General features: G+C 33.4%; 2 protein-coding genes across 4 annotated transcripts in view; one reads left to right on the forward strand and one right to left on the reverse strand.

Annotated features, from left to right (window-relative positions):
* Positions 1–6,838, forward strand: part of LOC111048966 (protein tyrosine phosphatase type IVA 1) — a 40,529-nt gene extending 33,691 nt beyond the window's left edge. For all 3 annotated transcript variants that reach the window (XM_022334949.2, XM_022334950.2, XM_039438061.1), the window contains exon 5: positions 4,321–6,838. In XM_022334949.2, the coding sequence (XP_022190641.1) occupies positions 4,321–4,432 (112 nt within the window). In that variant the 3' untranslated portion in view covers positions 4,433–6,838. The remainder of the gene's footprint in view (positions 1–4,320) is intronic.
* A 1,250-nt stretch (positions 6,839–8,088) lies between these two features.
* Positions 8,089–23,967, reverse strand: part of LOC111048964 (major facilitator superfamily domain-containing protein 6-A-like) — a 66,929-nt gene continuing 51,050 nt past the window's right edge. The window contains exons 6-11 of the mRNA XM_039433283.1: positions 15,263–15,450; positions 13,963–14,099; positions 13,137–13,249; positions 11,683–11,925; positions 11,030–11,203; positions 8,089–8,383 (exon numbers count right to left, since the gene is read on the reverse strand). Coding sequence (XP_039289217.1) covers positions 8,331–8,383; positions 11,030–11,203; positions 11,683–11,925; positions 13,137–13,249; positions 13,963–14,099; positions 15,263–15,450 — 908 coding nt within the window. The 3' untranslated portion in view covers positions 8,089–8,330. The remainder of the gene's footprint in view (positions 8,384–11,029; positions 11,204–11,682; positions 11,926–13,136; positions 13,250–13,962; positions 14,100–15,262; positions 15,451–23,967) is intronic.

Here is a 23,967-nt window from a genome sequence, read left to right on the forward strand (position 1 = left end):
ACTGTCATGGTAAAGCACTCCTTAACATGGAAATGCAGACTATGCACAAGTGGCTAGCAATATTGAAACATACGACATGACGGTTCCACGCTGACAAATTATTAGAATGTGTTGCATCGAGCGGGATCAGTTTCAACCCGTATCAACGCAATGCTAAGTAGGTAGGATCGGTTGAATCAAATTCTTGTTTGGTCTCACAAAATATTACATCAAGTCACGTCCATTGAAATGTTTGATACACATCAAATCATATACTTCTGTTAAGCTAGGAGCAAATTGAGAATGAGACACTTGAGATTTGAAATGTGAGGTGAGGTGACGTAGCAGGAAAACACTTTACAGGTTGTTTCTGAAATAGGCCGACCAACTTTGTGAGTGGTTCTCTTGCATCAAAATTGAGAAAACGTACCAGTAAACATGGATTCTAAAATGCTTTGACGAAAGATTGTACATTTTCCTTTATTTTATAAATTTGTATCTGCCTCATGAATCGTGAGAGTACTAAAATGATAAAATCATCTGAGGAGTCTAATAAACTAATTAGAGGTATGTAAATTCAATTATTGTTGTGATAATAGGGGAAAAATATACCAAAACCCGTAATTTTAAAATTAAAAAGGGATGTAGCTGACATACTTATCGCCAAGCCACATGAGGCGTTTTCCATACGAGTTGGCAGGGCAGGACATTGGCTGATTATCAGCTGATTCCCAAACGCCATCTCAATCAGTCAAACGGAGAGCTTCCTGCCCTGCTAACACGTCTGAAGAACGCCTAAATTACGTGTTTTGGTATATTTTTCCCCTATTATCACAACAATAATTGAATTTACATACTTCTAATTAGTTTATTAGACTCCTCAGATGATTATATCATTTTAGTACTCTCACGATTCATGAGGCAGATACAAATTTATAAAATAAAGGAAAATGTACAATCTTTCGTCAAAGCATTTTAGAATCAATGTTTACTGGTACGTTTTCTCAATTTTGATGCAAGAGAACCACTCACAAAGTTGGTCGGCCTATTTCAGAAACAACCTGTAAAGTGTTTTCCTGCTACGTCACCTCACCTCACATTTCAAATCTCAAGTGTCTCATTCTCAATTTGCTCCTAGCTTAACAGAAGTATATGATTTGATGTGTATCAAACATTTCAAAAAGGTGCATACTTTTCGTAATATCTTCAAATGAAAAATGAGTTTTGTGGGTTGTCAAAACTCCCTCTGAAAAGGAAACTATTCAACTTATTCCATCTTTTAGTAAATAAATAAATATCCCTTTTATTGCTTTGTTCAGGTTCATTACAAAATTTCAAATACAATTATATAACATTATAAAATTAATTACAGTATTAAGCAATAATCAGCAGCTGCTGGGGAATATCCTTTTGTGATAGGATATTGTTGAGTACATCAATTTTAAGTCCATATAAAAATAAATTTTCAACCAAAGCGAGTGTGTCAATCCTTGTACAGCCATACTTCCTTGTATACATTCTTCATTCTCTCCCACTCCTTTCTCTCTCTTGCAACTCTCTGCCACTTCGCTCCGCCGCATACTTTTCTGAACTCTTCATCCCATCCATACGAAGGCCTTCCTCTACTTCTTCTCAAATTACGTGGGTACCATTCCAGTATTCTTTTCGTCCATCTTTCGTCCGTTGTCCGTGCGATATGTCCAGCCCAATTCCATTTTCTCTCTATTATCATCTTGCCTACATCTTCAATTTTTGTTTCATTTCTAATCCATAATTTTGTTTTCCTGTCTTTTCTTGTCACTCCTATCATTACTCTTTCCATCGACCTCACGGTAATTCTAAGTTTCTTAATTATTTTTTCAGTTATAGTCCAGGTTTCGCAGCCGTACAAAATTGCTGGTAGGATACACGTTTGTAGCAGCTTTTTCTTATTTTCCATTGATATCTTGGATCTGAATAACAGCTGTACTTTTTGAACATTGCCCATCCTATTGCTACTCTTCTGGTAACTTCTCCCCATTGACCTTCTCTCCCTATTTTCTGACCGAGGTGAATGAAATGATCTACTTTCTCTATCCTTCCGTCCTCAGTCACCAATACTCTATCATTTTCATCACTGTTATATGTCATTACTTTCGATTTATCAAAATTTACTTTCATTCCAATCTTTTTTGTTACTTCAATCATATCTTTCAACATACCGCATACCTCCTCCGTATCATTTCCAACTATAACAATATCATCAGCAAATTTCAAGGCATTTAATTTCACACCGTTGATATTGATGCCTCTCTCTTGCCATTGCAACTTCATTAGAGATTTTTCTAAGACTGCGTTAAATATTTTAGCTGATGGTATATCTCCCTGTCTCAAGCCTCTATTCACTTGCATCACTCTACTTTTTCCTCTCAAGCTGAACTCACTTTTCATATTTCCGTAGATGAATCTGAATATTTCCAAGTACTTATTGCTTATTCCCAGGTCTTCAAGTGTCTGTATTACAGCTGCTGTGTTGATTTTATCAAAAGCCTTCTCAAAGTCTTTGTATCTTGTAACTTGTATCTTTTAGTAGAATAACAATAAACATCCATCCATCTATCCTCTTCTATACTATAATAAAGGAAAGAACTGGATTATGCACGTATATACGTGTGAAGTATAAAAAACTATGTTAGACGCATCATCACGTCTGAACTACTAGACTGATTAACTTGAAATTTTGCATATAGATTCTTGCTAGAAGATAGGTATGATTGGGGATCCTTTTCGAATAATAAAAACAGGTTTTCTGTCGCACCCAAATTTTTTCCGCCATTTTGATTCCAACTTCTTTTTTTCTAATTGAAAGGTGTGTATATGATGATACATGATTCCGATACAGGATTTACAGAGGAAAGGTATGGTGAAAACCGCACATCGATATCTCAAATCTTTCAAAATTTATTCTCATTCATTTCCTTTATTATAGTATAGAACTGGCTCAAACACGTATACACGTGTGAAGGATAGGAAAATTATGTTAGACGCATCATCACGTCTGAGCTAATGGACTAATTTACTTGAGATGTTGCATATGAATTCTTAATCAACCGAGGATTCTTATAGGCCTATTTTCAATTCTTCTAGATTTCATTACGTCAAGTTTTCAGTTTGTCAAGTTTTAAAATAGACCCTTGCGAAGCACGGGTTACCTGCTAGTAATATATATTTTACGTGTTTCGAGGTATCCGCACTTTAAGGTGTGACATTAAAAAAAAACACACTTTTGCCGTCAATGTTTTGCTCTATCTGACCTTATATTTTTTTAACGATGTATGAAAAAATCCATACTTATTATGAGCTTATAGAGCATTTTCTTCAATTTTATGTACAATTCCATTATTTTACTCATTTCCCTACAACTTTTGAAGCAGTTTGAGTATTGAGTGTGAAATCTTCAGCTCTGCAACAATAGATCAATTGACAAAGGAAATTGGAGAGTACGATTGGAACACAATTTTGGATTTAGCAGCTTTGTTGGGGAGTAGTAAGGAGGTGGTGAGGCTGGTGAGTCAACTTTACCCATCCTCTTGTGCTAAAGGGATGAGCTAGGTTAAAAAGTTGTATTTTTTCATCTTTTGTTTACTCACATCTTAATGCGCTCCACTGACATGACTAACTAGACAAAAACGAAGCTTGATAAATTTTCTACAAGCTTTGTTCAGTGGAGGTTTGTGATATCTTCAATAGCATGGATTTTTTCTTATAGGCTATCGTTGAAAATGTATAAGATCAAATTGGAGGCAAACGTGTTTTTTTCAAAAAAATTAGATTGCGGATATTTCGAAAACTGTAGAAGATATGGAAAAAGTTGTCAGATAAATGTTGTAGGAAATTGTGTATGTTTCAATTTTGTTCTGAATAGTCATGTTCTTATAACGCAAAGTTTTCGAGATATATGCGAGAAACCAAAAAATGGGTACGTTGAACCCAAGGATAGTATATAGCTACTTACTTTATGAATAAATAGTTGATTAATTATTTACTATTCTTGCGCTGAACCACCCCACAATCTTAGGACAGGGGGTAGGGGTGGGACTTTTGATATGTATACCTCCTAACTCTCCTTGACAGATCTGCGGTGTCAAAAATTGTCTCCCAAACCATTCGTTGACTGGACTATAAAATAAGTAAGACTTCTGGAAATAGCATTATTAAGCGTAACCAGACTATCGAGATTGACACTAGGCCTCTTCTTTTTCAAAGCTGTTGGAGCAATCAATGAGTTTCTCAAATTCTATTAAAAGTAATGTTTTTTCTGTTATAGGAATTTAACTGAATATGATTTAATTTTTGTTGCAGGAAAAGGCGTGGAGCAATCAACTCTAAGCAGTTGGCATTCCTTTCGGCATACAGGCCGAAATCGAGGCTGAAGATGAAGAACGGACACAAGAACTCGTGCTGTGTCCAGTAATAGCCTACTACAGTTCTATGTTTAGTTCGTGTGTGTGTACTGTGTGTAGTCACACGCACTGTATTTTTGGTTACTCTCAAGTCAGACTTAGCTTAGAAATACTACATATTATATAAATAAGTATTCGTAACTCATTACCTTATTTAATTTTCAAATCGTTCATCAATGAGTTTTCTTATAAATGCCTCTCGACTTCTATTTAGTGATTATCTCGACTGACGATAACAACCACTCTGAAATTGTAGACAAAAAATAGTAGTTCTCTGCCAAATTTAATGTGATTCTTCTATTTTACTTCGTGTGCAAAATCAATTCTTGAAAGAGTTCTCTGTGATCTGAAGCATATTACACGCCAATTGATAAAATATGTGTATTGTTCAAGTAGAAGTAATCGTATAATAAACTGCGCTTTCTTCAGCTTCCACAATACACAAGTTCATCAATTCGTGTTTATATTAGCTCTACAACCGTAAACTACATGTATACTTGTGCTACTGTGTATTAGTTTCTATATTATACGATATAGACACTCCGTTCGTATTAATGCTTTAATAATTCTATTATTCTTGACGGTGAAAGATTACCAGTTTGAATAATATTAAGTTCATCATCACCAATATTATGTTCACTGTTAGAGAATGGCGTGAATATATGAATATATAGGTACTTCGTCATCCAATAAGTTTCAGTATAGTGTTCTATATGTTAAGCACTTTACCACTAGCCGATCATGATATTTATTATTAGAGATCGTTATTTATTTAACATATTACCGATTGAAGAAACAGTTATTGTTACATTATTATTATTTATTTGATATTGTTCTCTCATTACCATGTCTCAAAGTAACATGTAGTAACCCTACAACATTCTACCTGTAAATAATTTGTCTTAAACCTTCAATTTTATGCCTTTCATTCAAAAATTGCAAACATTGAATTATATATTGAAACTTTACTTCCTTGCACCAAGAGGTACTTTGAAATGTTACGGAGATCACAGACTACCTCCTGGCTCACTTGAATCTAGGCTTCTTTTTTACTGTTTTTGTCATTGTAAACGTCCCACCCACAGTTCAGGCCGTAATTAACATATCCACTGAAATTTCTTTGTTAGTAACTTCTGTATGGTAAATTGCATACTTTTATTTTTGTGATTATTATATTTTTGGTAATACCGGATTTACAACCTCTCTACACTTCTAAATTCAGGTCAATTTCCAAAAATGCTGGAATTCCAAGTAAATTTGGCAATTTTCTACTCTCACATCTCAAGTCTATCGTTCTGGATAATTTGGTGATCAATGTGACTTTACATTTTTCTAGGTTCTTGAAAAGATATTAGGTACTGCTAACGAAGTAAATTGAATACAATTCAATTGAGAAGCTCAAGCATTTTCGATTCATGTTTAATAATAGTTCAGTCTTTGAGTTTCATTGTCAGGAATACTCAGAATATATCTAACAATACTGAAGTCTATTAATAAGCAAATTATCCATGAGGTAGGCTTTGTGAGTCCTCAGAAATAAAACTATATTTGTAAAGAAAGCTTCGCCATAAAAAAATAACTTATTATACCTCATGTAGCCTACCGAATTTTGAAATTTGATGTTCACAAAAAATCATTTACCAGAACAGAACGTGAAGACTCTTCCTTGTTATTGATCAAATTCTGAATCTAGATGATAAATAGAATCACTATGCCATTTCGATTGCTACCAAAATCCCAAATAATATATTTCAATTATATCTTAGTTTTGTTGCCAGATTTTGTTGAAATTGAATTCACGATGAATTTCCTAACATCAAGTTGATAACAAAGATTCTTTTTAAATGGGACATTATCTAGATAAAAATGGAAAACCCATCAGTTAAAAAAGTTTTTTTTTTTGGTGAAATATTTTAGTGTGAAAGATATTATTTTATTAATTGTTTTCATATCATTTAGTCTGATTTCATATTAATTAGTCATAAATTCGATATTTTATTAACTGCACAATGACTGACCTGATAACTCTCATACCATTCAGTTTCTATTGATACATCATCCCATCAGGCAATACATCATACATCTTTGAGCGTAAACGAACTCACATACTCACTACATCACCATCGATTTTCTGTTTCAAGTTATTTTATGTTTCATGATTATTCATCCTAGAATAGAATTCCCGTACCAAATAATACATTTCGAAAAGGACCACGGCCGAATTTATCATATATAATATAATATAGCTAGATGAAATTACTCACCAATGTAATATTTTTGTTTCTCATTACAATAATGTTGTAAAACTTTTCTCTGATTGACATTGGTTCAGTGTTATGAACCAGAACTATTATATGCGTTGAATTTTTATATTATTTGGTGAAGTTAATAAAGGCATTTCTGTCTCTGCAACTGAACTTGTCCATCCCTTATCCTTTTCTACGCAGTTTTGCTTGTTCCTAAACCTAGAACAGACGTTGGTTTTCACGTGTCAGAAGCTTGAAAGGTGGTTCGGAACCCATCTATTATCATTCTTCCAAAGCACAAGTCGTATATAAGTGATGCTTTATAGCAAAAACATATGAATTAAAATGTTTGCAATGGTAAAGAAGGCCTATTTGTTATTTTTTAAAATACTTTCTTTGCACAGTACTAAAAATATCAACAACATTTGAGACAGCTCATTCTTTGGTTGAATTTTTCCTGTGAATTGAATGGCATGTATTTATCATGCCATTTATGAGTACAGTTGAAATGTCCAAATCGACTCATTACTTTCTATGGTGATATAAGAAAGCTATGTGGTCTTATTCGGCGTTTGAAGCCTGTTTCTGCCTACTATGGAAACTCTGGGATGATACATATTTTATATTTTTAACAGTGTTAAAAACCCTTGGAAATTATCAGCTGCTTTTTCAAGGAATAATTAATGTCCTTTAGCGAGTTTTCCCAGGGATGAGACCTAGTGCAATTGACTTTTCATATTATAAACCTACTATGTTCCAAATTTCGTGAGAATTGTTAGAGCCGTTTTCGAGATCCGGTGACATACACATATAAACATACACACAGAAATTGCTCGTTTAATAATTAATATAGGACTAACCTAGGATCACTTTTTGTGTAGTTGAGAAGTTGATATTGTGGTAATTATTCATATTGAATGAAAAAGACTAAGAAATTGTCAAAAAACCACTGATTTATTGATAATTAGAAAGACCGGTTTCGGTAATAACCGAAACCGGTCTTTCTAATTATCAATAAATCAGTGGTTTTTTGACAATTTCTTAGTCTTTTTCATTCAAAATCTAACCTATTTTTAATAGCCTACTTCGAGATTTCATTACGTAAAGTTTTCAATTTGTCATGCTTCCAGTTGTATGGAAACAGCTGAACATTTCTTTTAAAGGGAAATTAAAAGATAGGTATGATTTTTCTACTCGGATGAAAATAGCCTAACTGATTTTCTGTCGCATCAAAATTTTTGTCCGCCATTTTAAATTCAACTCGAACCATTCAAAAGTTATTCTCATTCAAAGATACTGATAAATCATCCATCTATACTATAATAATGGAAAGAACTGGCTTTTAGCCTACACGTAACGGGATAGGGAAATTATGTTTGACGCATCATCACGTCTGAACTAATGAACTGATTGACTTGAAATTTTGCATAAAGATTCTTTATTAACCGAGGATGGTTATAGGCCTATTTTCAATTTTCCAATATTTTATAACGTCAAGTTTTCAGTTTGTAAAGTTTTAAAATATACCCTTGCGAAGCACGGGTTACCTGCTAGTCATTAATATGATAAGTTTCTTTTAATTAGTGAAATAGTTTTTGGTGTGTAAACCTTTCATTTCCGAAGTATTGTTATTAATTCCGTTTGGGAATGAAGCATTGTTATATTATATTGTTGATTCTATAGGTTTTGAATATTCCACGTCAGGGTGTTCGGAACCTGAAATTGGAAAACACGTCATTAGAATGAATTCTCATTATGAAATTGTATGGGAACCCTACAATAAGTTGGAGACTGCTGTAGATTATATAATACTGTAACTTTCAGGATGAGTTATTTGACAAAAAAATACTTACCTTTTGACGTGTAACATAATTTAAACCCCTCATAAGGGGGTGACTCAGAGGTTGTAACTCGAATATTTTAAATTTAAACACCCATTGTGTGGTACATCATTTTAAAGGCCTTTATAAAACAAGAAATATGGCATAGATAAAAATGTTCTATGATACTTTTATCCAAAATGGCGGTTGATTAAGATTTGAAAGAAATGAGGGGTTGTAACTCGAATATTTTAAATTTGAACACCCATTGTGTGGTACACCATTATCAAGGCCTTTTTAAAACAAGAAAGATGACTTCAATAAAAATGTTCTATGATACTTGTATCCGAAATGGCGGCTGATTGAAATTTATCAATTATTTCATTAAAAACTAAAGCTTCAATCAGTCGCCAATTTGGATACAAGTATCATAGAACATTTTTACTGATGCGATCTTTCTTGTTTTATAAAGGCCTTTAAAATGATGTACCACACAATGGGTGTTTACATTTAAAATATTCGAGTTACAACCCTCAAGTCACCCCTTATGAAGGGTTGAAATTCAGTTGTGCGTCAAAATGTGAAGTATTTGACCAAAAGCGTATCCTGAAAGTTACCGTATTATATCTACTACAGTCTCCAATTTATTGAAGGGTTCCCATACATATGACATACATAATTTATTACTCACTCTGTATATAATATTGTGATTATACTTTTTGATTTTTTCCTATTTCTATTACTAATATAAAAATATAAAAGGGTGATTATCAACTCTGAAAGCACATAAATATTTATTAAAATTACTTACCGAATTGAGAAAGATGTCATTTTGTTACAAAACACTTCAAGTTTAAGGTGTGGGTGTTATTTTGGTTCGATGTGACAGCCGTTGGTAATGCGACATACATCCCACCGATAATCGATTTCTTGCCACACTCGTACCAGAATATCAGGTGCAATCGCAGCGATCCGAATGTGATCCGATTTCGGAGGTCATTAAGTAAGATTGTCTGGTAGAGGCGGAACATAAACCTTACCCTTAATGAAACCCCACAGGAAGAAACCCATCTATCATAAATCCTTTCAAGTCCTTTTATAATCACCCTGTATAATTGGCAGATTATGTGGGGCGGAAAGAGCAGGATTTGGTTTTGGATGAAGTGAAAGGACCATCTCGTGGTAGACCTAAGCTGTGTTGGAAATACAGAACAGCGGCTGACTTGCAAGAGAACGGTTGGAAGGAGAGAGGAAACATTGGACAGGGTGTTGTGGAGAAGAAAAGACTGCAATGAATGAATGACGACCCCGTTCAAACTGAATAAAGGCAAAGTAAAAGAGGAAGAAAGAACATACATATTTAAAAATCAATACTTGAAAGTCTAGGTATCTCATGATTCTCGATTTCCTTGGCACATTCTTCTTGGAACTATCGCAATGTAGTTATTTTTTATTTTAAGAAAAGGGTTTTATACAAATTATCGTACTTGATGAACTTTTTTGGAAAAGTGCTGTATTCTATGAAAAAGTGCTAATTTGTTTTTGTCGTGGAATAAAAAACATATATTATTCTATTACATCATGTTGTAACATTAAATTGATTGAACAGTGGTATCCATCATTTGTAATAAATGATTGGTGACCTGTTTGGTAAGAGTAATAAAAGGGGGCGATCCACCAGTTCCCAGACGGGAACACTGTAAATTGTTGTTGCGTAGCATTTGATGGTAGAGCAACTAGATGTTTTTTTTGAAATTGAAAGAAAAACATTTTTTTGTTTTTTTAGGAGTCAGATTTATTTTATTTAAAAGAAGAAATTCCTGTGAGATTTAAATGTGAATTTTAACATATTTTTGTTTTATAAAATTAGTTATGCTACAACTATTTTAATACAGAACAATTAAGGAAGTTTATGAAATTTTGAGCATTTAATCAATTCTATTAAAATTAAAATAAACTTGTTGCCAATGATTTTACAAAACGTTAGACAGAATTGTGTTGGACAGATTATTGTGTTTTTTATTTTAACTGGTTATATGACAGTTTAAAAAGCATTATTCATTTATAATTAATTTGGAATTTCTAAAATCAAAACAATATTGAAAAATAAATTGAATGTGGAACGATACCGTTTTACAGTTGATGTCCATCCTAAGTTGCCATGGTCTGAATGGAGAACCAGGGGATGTCCATCCACGGGTCAGCTCGGTCTGTCTCAGGAGGTAGGCGATGAAAAAGTGTGTGAAAATATTCAGAAGAAAAGTGGAAAGCTTTTTCCACTAGCTGGCTGGAGGGGAGACTAGAATGCTAGCCCCACTTCTACCCCTCCTCAGCGTTTTTACTCTGTCAGCCAAAACTGTCTGATCAGCTTTTAGTTTTTAAAGTTGAAAAAAAATTATTCCTCTTATTAGGGAAGAAACTGATGTTTGGGGGTTTGTCAAACCTTCTGGTTCATGACAATGTACGGTAGGTTCTTTTCATGAGAATCGACATAGATACCATCTTATAAAATACATGAATAATAAACTATAGCATAACTTACAATTTATGTTATTTGGAAGCTTCTTTTTATTTGCATAGTTGATTGAGATGATACACTGCAGTGAACAGTGCACTGCACCTAATATCAGCATTGCTATTCCAAACATCTTGAAAACGGTTCTTCCACTCATGCTATTCATCATTAGACCTGCTACAAAATTTCCACTTGAGAGCCCTGCAATGCAATTCAGATAATTGATGCATAAGTTCAGCTGAAATATAAAACTTTAATACGGTAATGATTGCTCAACTTCAAAATTATGCAGATTTGAAGATGTTTATGAAAAAGTAGCCTTACATAAACAAATAAATAACATTTTGAGAGATATGAATTTCATTTAAAACTGAGTTTCAACCTTCAACATAAACTATCTAAACTGAACCCATTATCCAAGAAAAGAAAAATCAAATAGAACAAAATTTACTATCTATATAAAATAAAATATAAAAAACTGAAAATCGAAATAAAATACGGTACCGGTACTAAAGCTCCACAGAAAATCCATTGTATATGAAAACATTTTCAGTCCACAGTGGATCTGGATGAAAAACTATGATATCAAAATAACTATCAATTTTTGAAAGTTCATAATTTTTTTCAGTTTTTGGCTATTGTCTGTCAATTTTATTAGGTGATTGATAAATGAAACTCACCAAAGCCCTCATATACTGATCCAACTATACTCTGTACTGTGGTCTCTGTTCCAGGTAGCGATAGGTTATTCGCATAGGAAGTCATAACTGAATATAAAGTGCTAAAAGCCATTCCATTAATTAGTGCCAGAGGTAGAAAATGCCAAGGATTATTTAGTAATGACATCGTATAGAAAATTATTCCATAGAGAAGCAAAACTAGGGACATGCAGTTGACAAGACCAAGTTTCTTGGAAAGCCGTGCTGGAAAATGAAAGGAAATGTTATTTATCGATCAATGTAATTTGTTAATAATCGTAAGCATTGTAAACAAGAAATTACTTAATATAAAATGTGTTGAAAAAGTTTTAAATTGATACATCCATGCAACAGGTAATCATTCAGAGCACTTAGCCTACTTTGGCCTGACAACATCAATGAATTAATTGTGATATAATCAATAAGTGTAGGCATAGAGTGAAGATAACGTTTAAATTCTTAGTAATCATTGGTGTATGCCTCTGTATTGGTGTATGCCTCACAATAATGAAGAATGAGTTTTTTATCCAAAATCTAGCAATATTTTGGTAGATTACCATAAGTCAATAGGCCTACAGTAGGGCACCGATTATCGTGATCCAGACTAATTGATGCATGACATTGTCCAGATCCGGATAACTGATAATCAAATCGATGTCATCTCAATTCTACCCTAGCTCTCAAATAATGTAGACGTAATTAAAACTTTGCATCCTGTCCTACAGTAGGCCTTTTTAGCAAGTTCTATGTAATATGACTTGTACCTATACACTTATTTTTAATTCACATTCTAGATTAAATAGATATCATGATGTGTAATTCAATAAGTTACAGTAACTCAGATCTCTTATTTTTTTAGAATATTGTACTGCATCTTGATTGCGGCGGACCAATTAGCCGCTTGAAAAATAGAATAAATTAGATTTTTTGTGGGATATCAATTTTTTATATCACCCAGCGTACGCCCGGATAACCGGTCATCCAGATACCCAATGTCCGGATAATCAGAGCTGTGCTGTACTTATATAATAATAATCATAATAATAGTAATAATAATAATTTGACTGTCCTGGTCTCGCTGAACATGGACGTGGTAGGTCTAACCGCCCTGGCCTTTTTACTATCATATCCCTCACTGATCCAGAGCTCAGCTGTAGGATATAATTTAATAATTAATAATAATAATTTATTTGCCAATAAAACATCACAAAAAAAACTTCCAATAATTTCAAATTTACAATTCAATAAAATGAAATTAGTTTTCTACAATAGAAAAAAATACTTGTTTGCACAGCCGGCAAGGAAAGCTTTTATATCATTTTATATTATATCATTATTAATATTATTATTTTTTTATTCTCATGAAATGTCAAATATTTGAAAATATACTTTATTAGGTTAGATGCTTATTTAATTGAACTCCATTGAGGCCTCACCATTTATAAAGAAGAATGGCAGTTCACCAAGAAAAGATTGAAAAAGAATATACATCCCTTCCATTGTCTTAATGGATGCCTTATCCTCACAATTTGATAGATCTTCAATGTACCTGAAAAGGAGAACTATGAACAGAATACTGTAGCAATGTAGGTACGTTGTTTTACAGTAATATTCAGTTCAACAGGGACAGTCCGTCAACACTAGTGTCAATTTGTATTTGGGATCACTTGTTGTACACACTTCAAAGCAGGACTTAACAAGGATTCAAGGCTTGATAAAAATGTATAAGTAGCCATAAAACCAGACTATAGCGTTTTTTAATTACATAGTGAAGTAAAATAATACTTTTCAACTCTACAAAGTTAGAGGCTGTAGACGAAATAAAGATGTAAATGAACATTCAGATTCAGTTTAATATAATGATTTATTTCATTGTCAACTTATCACATCTAACATATTTTTTCTGTGAGAATATAATTTATACTTATTGGAATGTGTATAAAAGATATTTCCAAGCAAAGCGAAAATACCAGAAAAGCTGTGTAAAAAATATTAATAGGAACCGCCTACTTTTGATGGCCACCATTCTGATGAAGCATATCAAAATCTATACTATACCATTAATTCAAGAAATGGGAATTTGCTACCTACATGTGCAGGCGTAACTATACTAGAGTTCCAAAAAATGTTCACGAATTTATTGAGATTTAAAGAATTCAAAGACTTTTATATTTTTTGTAAACCACTATTTTTTCATCAACCATCAAGTAATAATAATAATTCTTAAATAGTATATTGGATAATGGAATTGTTTCTTCTTACCAGAAAAAAAATCCTCTGCACAGTCCAACACATACACCAGCTGATATGCACCAGCAAAGATAAATGATGGTTTCAAAATTCAGTAATATCTTCCCAACATCGAGAGCTAATTTCTTGGATTTCTTTTTAACAGACGTCTGAAGAAATTAATATTATTATAACCCAGTATAAACATTCAAAATACATCGATAGCAAATCCTCAATACTATAGGCCTACTTATTATAGAATTATATAGGCCTAATAGCCTACTACTTATTACAGAATTTTAATTTCAGATCGTCAGAAATCATCAGAATAGTTATTATATTTACTACAAGTAGCCTACTTCAATTTTCACTAAAAACATTCAATATTCGTGAAGATCCAATTCCACAGTGTTGTGAAGGAATTGTGAATTATGTATCTTTGGATACAAATGATTATTGTAATTTCATTCAGTTGAAATCTTTAAACAGAAGTAAAAACATTTTCAACTCGAAATTTCCTTCAACACTCAATTCGTTACAGGTTTTACTATAGCTTGGTGATTTAACTAAAGTCTGTGAGACATTACTTTTAACACGGCTTTTTCCCAAAGATGGAGAGGTCCTATTCTCAATCCTCCACTAATCACTCCCTCTACCTAGCAGCATTCTAACGCGTCGCGCCAACACTCCCCTCCAGCTATTGCCTGGCATTGTTCAAAAAATGGTTAACTGGTCAAGTGGTATATTAGTTTGTGTGATTACAGATATGTTTTCATCACAAGAATGTAGAGCGAAATGACACGGCGCATCCAAATATGCGCAGGATGACCGTCTCTGCTATGCTACAAACTGTGGAAGGAGAAATCAGCTTCTCCTCTTCATGTTAAAAGTAATATCTCACAGACTTTAATCATGTTTAATGCTGGAAAGTTTTCAAATTGTTGTATTTTTTATAAGAAATACATTTTAAATATACTTATAATTTTCTGGTTAACTAAATTGTATACATGACAAATTTTTTAAATGAGATTGTAGAATTATTGTTCCATGATTGATAAAGGACAGCTTTATTTTTGTTGTGGGTATGAAAAAATAAAACTATGTTTTTTATTGTATTCCTATTTCTAAAGAAAATGACGAACTTATCAACTTCACTTCAACTATTACCGGTACAGAAATACCGTAGTAATGCAAAACAGTAAAATGAACATCATATCTACAGTGTGTGGAAACATTTAACACTCTATTCATTAATAATACTTGAATAAATAAGAGTATTAATACTTAATACCCAAAAATTGATTATTTCTAGTTAAGATGCAGGAATACTCACTTTCATCGAAAACACAACCAGAGAATCCAGGCTTAACATAATCGCAGATGAAATGAAAGCTGGAGAATAGTTCTTCAAGAACTTATCTTCACTTAGTTCATCAACTAATTTACCACTTATAAGTGTAAAAGTTCCCCAGCCAACAGAACCCCATAGTCGAACTTTACCAAAATCCGAAGAAGATTCACCTACAAAGAAATAAAACATAAACAGATTGTTGGTGCCAAAACGTGACCTTATGCCTCCTGTAGTAAGGCCTTAGGCCCATTGCACACTGGGCAACCATGGAAGCGCTTCCACGGAAGCGCCATCACATGGTAGCATTGTCTCTTAAGCTGCGTACAGATATACGCTCCTCCAACCCGCTCCGCGCACGCTCCGCCCTCGTTCCGCCATCGCTCCGCAATATCGCTCCGCAATTTCGCTGCGCCCCCGCTCTGCACTCGCACCGATCATGAACGTTAGGGGTGATGTTAGCTCTTCTCGCGTTCCACTCTTGCTCCCCGATCGTCGATCATAAATCGCTCTGCTCGAGTGACGTTCGGTTGTGGAGCAGAGCGAAAGTCTGTAGGCACCTTTATCTGTCACTGCACACTAGTGCCACCAGCCACCAGCCGAGCTTCCAGGAATGTGGTGGCTCGAGCCGCCGATTTTGTTAGCCACCAGACTGTCACGCCACCACGTCATACCATTGAGTATTATCTGTCATTGCACACTAGAGCCACCAGCTACCAGCCACCACAAAATCATCTCCAGTTCAGTTTCAATTAAAATCAAGTTCAGCACAGTTGTCCGTTGAAGTCGTCTTAATGAATAGTCAATTTGATACAGAAAGGTTCATTCTTGAAGTTGAAAGCAGACCAGCTATATGGGAATTGTTTTCAAAATTATATGCAGACCGGGATGTAAAGAAAAACTCTTGGAGGGAGCTGGTAAATCTTTTCATGGAAGAGATAACCTCTCAGAAAATGAACAAACTGAATTTGGTATGTGATATAACAATTTTTCTCAAGCATTATTAATTATTGTTATTCATTACATAACCATTCATTCATTATATATGGTTATTCATTATAACCATTTTTCACTATTTTCGTGTGTAATCAATCGAAAAAAATCAGTCTTTAACATAAAATATCCATATTGCAAAGTTATATGAATGATTCAAATAAAAGAAGGATGATTTGCATTATTTTCAGAGCGAGAGGGTCATTATTGCCCTTGATTTTCAGAGTAGATATGAGGGGGGAAATAGCTATATTATTTTTCACTATGTAATAGTCAAGAAATTGAATACATTTATCATTTTATAGGAAAATGTAGGGTTCTATCAGAGTACCGAGTAAAATGGTTTGGATGTTCGGTGATGACAGGTACATTTCACATTAAGATATAGAAAGCTCCTTGTGGATGAATTTGATTTGTGAAAACAACTATTATACTACTTTTGGATTATAGAAAAGGAATTTGTCATTGTAAATATTGTTCACAAAACGAAAACTGTACATTCTTCAACTGATCATGAGTTAACTAGTGAACTGGAGTGATGAGTCAAGTGGTGGCTGCATGGTGGTGGCTGTAGTGGGCAATGCTATCAAATTGTTATGGTGGCCCAGTGTGCAAAGGGCCTTTTATAGTCGAGTATACCTCTTTCCTTTGTGGTGTATTAGTCCCCTTTCTAGTAATGCCTTCTAGTTCAATTACCCCTCTCTTTTGACTCTAGCAGAGCTTGTTATTACTCTAGCAGTACTTACTGTTGGTTAACCTCTAGAAAAATCCGCTTTGTTTTCTCCATGCTTAGACTGGTTCTAGAGACGCCATTGGTTTTCCGCATTCTCTCTCAAGTGAAATGTTTATAAATCTCCCAAAATCGCTATCCCGCTTATAAATTAATGTGTTTTGAGTGTTTAACGCCGGTTTTCTACAGTTAAATACATCCGTTTTCAGACAAGGTCTGATCAACCTTTGTTCTGTCTACCGTGCATCATTACCACGTTTGTGATACATTATTCAACTCCTTCCCGCAAAGACTAAACGCCTTATATTCTTCGGTAACCCTCATATACAGACTTACAACTGCGAGAAATAACGTCGTCCACGCTACAAAGCGCCAACGGTGAATGCATTCCCGTACCGACAACCAGACTGCACGCTGCCCCAGACAACGCCAGAGCCGCTGTAGGAAATTGCATTGTACACCACTTGTCATAAGTAGACTATTCATTACTTTTTCAAGTGCTGTGCTCCGAGGCATTCCATCAGGCTGGTTCTCCAAATATTATACAATAGATAAATTCTGAACACCATAAGGCAATCCCGCTATCCTCTCTAGACTGCCTAACAGTTCACTTGCCCAACTCTACCAAACCCGGAGGACCAGGTTTCTTGTTACCGCCAACTAGAGTTGGGCAAGTGAACAGGCCTATACTGGTAGACAGTGAATATACTATACGTATTAGAAACTGTCTCATTAAAATATATATATAACATATTAGAGACTATCAATCAATGATATGGAGATAAGCAATATGACAACAAGGATAGCTATAAGCTAAATGTGATTCACCTACATATGGGAAGAGAAGATTAAACAAATAACTGCACTCTTTTGGAAGGAAATCATACCATTGCAAAATTAGTAACAGAATAATACAATTATCAATGCTGATTCAAGGCTCCTCATCAGGTTTAAACGAAATTTATTATAGTCCAGTCACTATATAAATTGGTGCTTGCAATTTTTATTGTAGTTCTGACTCTTTAGTATATTGTTTGGATACATGAAAGAAGTCCAGAGCAAATTTTTTCATGAAAAATGTTCTTGTGCTAGATACAGAGTGGCCCAGAAAACTCATATTCTCGGTTCATTTTCCAGTTTTCCTCTATTCCTGCCAAATCCAGTAATCAGACAGAAAATTTCACTCCTGCCTTTTTTTAGAATATGAAATTTTCAATAAAATGAGATCATTCGAAACTCTATCCTCAATGAGTAATGAGTTATGATTTTTCAAAAATGAGTAGAATTTAAAGACAAAATCAATTTTGATGAATTTTATTTTTCGATCAACAATATCTTCTGATTGTTACTTACCATCTAAATGTATAATAATTCTAAATCCCTCTGTGCAAAAGTTTTTGTTCTACAATCTGAGACCAGCAACAGTTCTCTATCTCATATAGATTTCCATTTTCCAGGTACACCTGACAACAATGCTCATTGTATTTTGAAAAACACCTTACTTTTAGCTTCAACCATCATCATTAACTATACATTGTCCTCACATTGAGATTTCGCTCAATGATATAAGTTCATAAGATCATGTTCTATGAGAATCACTTGTTAGATGCACTTGATTTAGTCGAGAGACGTGCATAAGCACACCTCAAAGATCAAAATTTCAAACCCTCATAACTATTGACACAACGATCGGATCTCATCGTACTACAGACGAATAGTCTTGTAGGGGGTTTCCTAACATATCATTTCTATTGTGTATAATGTAGTTTTTGTAATTATATTGGAGAATAAAAGTGTTTCGTATTTAGTATTATTATTTATTGTAGCTTGAGAGTCCTAAGCTAATTCATATGATATAATTTGTCACCAACCCTCAACTGGTTTCTATTGGTTACTTGTGGTCATTGATATAGAGAATAAGATTAAGAAGAGCAAAGTCCGCTATGATGCCACTGCGCTAGTGTAGCTACCAGAAATTTCGGGCAAGAAGTCGGGTATTTGTATTCGCTGTGTAGAAAAAGAGCCGTTTTCAAATGGTAATATTTTTTTATTGAAGCAATAAAAAATATTCAAAGTATGGTAGTTTCATGCAGTGCTTATGGATGTACGAATCTGCATGCGCCAGATAAAAAATATTTCTTTTCATACATAAGTATTTTTATATTTTCATCGGTCATGTTTCATGCAGGCTAAGCCTAGTGCCAAATGATCGTTTCAAGGAATATTGTGCTTAGGTTGATTCATTATCATTATTTGCCAAGTAATAAAATATAAGTTTTGGTAATATTATAATAAATATTTTATTTCCATAGATCCAATATAGGTATCCATATTCCATTCCATTAATTTGTCTTATATTGTAATATTTTGTGAACTATGAAAATATTGTATGCTAAATTTGTATTATAAAAAATATTATCTGCTAAAATTGCCTATAAATTCTTCATCATTGCTATTGTTTTATTTTTCCCGTTCTTATAATAATGTAGTTATTTATTATCTTATATTAAATATAGGAGTATAGAGTATAGTTAGGTACCTATACTTAAGTTGCAAAACGAATGAGAAACAGTTTCACGAAATATTGTGATAATGGTTAATTTATTATTTGCCATCTAATAAAATATACAATAATATCAGCGATCTATAATTTTTGTTTTATTTTTCCCGTTCTTATAATATGTAGTTATTTATTATCTTATATTAAATATAGGAGTATAGAGTATAGTTAGTACCTATACTTAAGTTGCAAAACGAATGAGAAACAGTCTCACGAAATATTGTGATAATGGTTAATTTATTATTATTTGCCATCTGATAAAATATATGGTAATATTAGCGTTCTATAATAAATGTTTTATTTACCATATTCTAAATACATAGTAATAGGAAAATATTGTAGAAATGAGATTCATTTGCTAATAGAATGGATCAAAATCTGTAGTGAGGTAGGTTCACTAAATTAGATGTTTGGTCGAGTTAAAAATAATGTTCAATGAACAAATCATTGTATCATATGGTAATGGAAATGACGAAAAGTTGAAAAAAATTATATTGAAATCCATCAAGTATGTCGAAAGATATAACGCAATGAAAGTCGATGTTTTCCCATATAAGTCTGTCTGGGCGCCTGACTTCTTGCCCGATATTCAATGGCGACGAGAAATGAAGGAGGCATCATGCTTCCAAACGCTTGAAGGTATAGCTTAGTCATCTAACTATATATATCAATGCTTGTGGTTGTGCAGTAACCCTTTCTTTGTAATCTAGCACATGCATTCAGTGGAAGCGTCACCCCGGCTTCTATTCGTATGAAGTGATTGCTAGGAGAAACTTCTATTCTGCTCTCGTTAAAACTGCTCCACAATATTATCTTCTTATTACTACCAGTATTGTGGAAAACCTAGTTTAATTGTTATTTTCCTTATGATATATTATTTGTAACATTAAATTGATTGAACAGTGGTCTCCATCATTTGTAATAAATGATTGGTTACCTGTTTGTAAAGTAATAAAAGGTGTAATCCCTAGCCGATCATCAGTCATGAACTGGGACAGTTCGTATTTTCGAATGTTTTCCTCGAGCTGTTTCATTGTGTTATTTGGTAACATGCAAATTTTATCGAGTATGTGAGGTAAAAGTCCTCGCATTATGTACCTCACTTTTCGCGTTTCACCCATTTGTGGATCTATTTGTCTACACAAAAATTGTATGTGTGCCATGTAATTCTGTATTGTTTCTGAACAAGACATTTTCCTGTTTGCAAGTTCGATTTCGAGTTTTTCAATGTGTGCTACTGATTCAAAGTATTCTGTCATTTCCTTTTGTACGTTTTCGTAATTTAAAGTATTTTGTGTTTGTAATCTGTCACTTATAGTGTCAAAGTAGTGAGCGGCACTACCTTTTAGATAGAATGGTAAGTAGAGTAAGGAATCTTCTGAACTCCATGAATTTGCCTTTGAGGTCCTATTAAAACTACCGAAAAAGTCAAGTATGTTTTCGTGTGGTGAGGCAGAATAGGTTGGTGGTGTGATAAAAGGCCTCTTTCTGTCAGCCATTTCGGTTTCTGTATCTGAATTTTTTTCAAGTGTTTCGGTTGGGATGCAAGAATTCGTATAGGTATTAATTGTTTCGGTTTGAGTGTAAGAATCTGTAGTGAAACTTTCTGTTTGAGTACATGAATTTGTTTTAATTGGTTCAGGGGGAAAAAATACGTTAGTTTTGCTGGCAGAAGGTGTTATTAGTTTATTTGGTGTATTTTCAAGGCTTTGTTCTCCTGCGCTTGCTAGTCTGAAATTTCTTCTTAGGTAGTTTTCAAGGACATATAAATCGGGATAGCTATCTTTTAACGTATCTGAAAGTGGGACTCGATCTATAATGTATTGAATCGCTCTATCACGCTCTTTCTGATATTTTGAAATATCATTGAAACTTTCTTTAATAAGACGAAGATTTGAGCGGACAAACTCAAGATCAGCGTTAGCGGGAATGTAAAGCAGGTTGTATTCCTGCGATAATTTTTTTGCTGTTTCCAAATTAAGTTTGGAAGTTTGAACAGTACGCAAGTTAGTTAGAGTAGTTGAGGACATATTTTCTAGCACAATTCATAAAAACGAGATACATTTTATATATATGTATAACATGCAGTAGCCTATAGCTGGATGATTGATCTAGGTCAGGCACGATAGAAAGCAATAAAATACCAATAATCCATAACTGTAGGATGACTCTTCTCACGCTCATTTGCGTTGACTGCTATTCAATGACAATATATATAATAATAATTCAAATAAAAATTTATATAGCCTTTGCACTCAATATTTCATAAATTAGTGGGCTCAGATAGTTAATAACCTTGGCATTGAAATAAAACATTCATTGAAAACACAACTTACTTCGAAATAACAATACACTTTTTTCCTGTAATAAAAATTCATTCAAAATGGTTTGCTATTATGTATTAGAATTAATTCACTGATCAAACGCCAGTTTTTAGTTCTATTTAATTTAATTTGATTACAAGAACTTTTGATTTGAGTTACAAACATTTATGTATTTTATAATTTGAGGGACGGGGAAAGTCCAACATTTAACGTTAGATTAATCTGCTTTAATGTTTTTATTATTACATTATTAATTTATTTGTGTAATGCAGAAATAAGCTCGGCGTAACCTCCACCATTTGTAACATTAAATTGACCGAACAGTGGTCTCCATCATTTGTAATAAATGATTGGTTACCTGTTTGTAAAGTAATAAAAGGGGGCGATCCACCAGTTCCCAGACGGGAACACTGTAAATTGTTGTTGCGTAGCATTTGATGTTAGAGCAAAAGCGGTTTTTTTTTAATATTATCAACTAGATGTTCTTTGGAATTTGAAAGGAAAACATTTTTATCAGGATTCAGATTTATTTTATTGAAATGAAGAAATTTCTGTGAGATTTAAATGTGAATTTAAACATATTCTGGTTTTATAAAATTAGTTATGCTACAACTATTCTAACACAGAACAATTTATGAAATTTTGAGTATTTAATCAATTTTAAAAATTTAAAATAAACTTTGTTGCCAATGATTTTACAAACGTTAGACAGAAATGTTTTGGACAGATTATTGTGTTTTTATTTAAACAAGTTATATGACAGTTTAAAAAGCATTATTCATTTATAATTAATTTGGAATTTCTAAAATCAAAACAATATTGAAAATGAAATTGAATGTGGAACGATACCGTTATACTGTTGATGTCCATCCTAACTTGCCATGGTCTGAATGGAGAACCAGGGGATGTCCATCCACGGGTCAGCTCGGTCTGTCTCAGGAGTTAGGGGATGAAAAAGTGTGTGAAATTATTTAGAAGAAAAGTGGAAAGCTTTTTCCACTAGCTGGCTGGAGGGGAGACTAGAATGCTAGCCCCACTTCTACCTCTCCTCAGCGTTTTTACTCTGTCAGCCAAAACTGTCTGATCAGCTTTTAGTTTTTAAAGTTGAAAAAAATATTTCTCTTCTTAAAGAAGGAAGTGATGTTTGGGGGTATGTCAAACCTTGTGGTTCATGACATATTATTACCAGCCATGAAAACCGTAACTCATACCTCAACTCCTTACCGCAATTATTGTTCCACCTCATTTCCAACCTTTTGCCTCAAATAGTGAAATACTTAAAATTGCTACAGTACATCCATCATCAATGCTATGTGTGGCCACACCAACGAGTCAACGCTTCAATTATATTCATGGTGAAAAGGAACAATATCAAGGTATTTAGATTCATTTATCAATTATTTCATCATTATTTATTCTCACCCCTTCCTCTGGTCCGCCATTTTAATACAGTCTTATTCTACTAACCCTCTTATTTCCTATCCTCATTCCCGAACATTTGGTCCTCCAGGCCAGATTTGTGAATCAATATTTTTTTTTATTGGAAATATTATGTCCATTCACTTTGTCATGCTTAACAACTACATTATATATCTATACAACTTGTACTATAACTTCAGTTACGGTACTTCAATTCAAATAATGGCTTACTTCAATTGAAGTCTAATAATTTCTATTGTGGAACCACATTATTAACTGCATATTTCGAATATTATTCGACTTATTTCCTCTTATGCCTCATATATGCCAACTTGTCTTTCAAATTGTAATTTTGAAAAACCTCAATTTCAATAATTGCATTGTTTTATAGTAATTTTCTTAGCTTCTTATGGCTATTCTTGCAATCTCAATTATTTATTGTACCTCAAGTTATTATTGTCAATCTGAATTATGATAAAACCTTATTGTTATCAAGTTACTAGTCATCATGGCTAAATCTCTAGCAATAGTCACTGCCAAAAAGAACAATGCATTTGAACAAATTCAGATATTTTATGATATGTCAAAAAAGGTCTCTGATAAGGAGATTTACCAGAAATTGCTAGCTTGTTCTAAATCTTTGAACATATTAAGATCAGATTTA

The sequence above is a fragment of the Nilaparvata lugens genome, chromosome 1, assembly GCF_014356525.2.
Source record: "Nilaparvata lugens isolate BPH chromosome 1, ASM1435652v1, whole genome shotgun sequence".
NCBI lineage: Eukaryota > Metazoa > Arthropoda > Insecta > Hemiptera > Delphacidae > Nilaparvata > Nilaparvata lugens.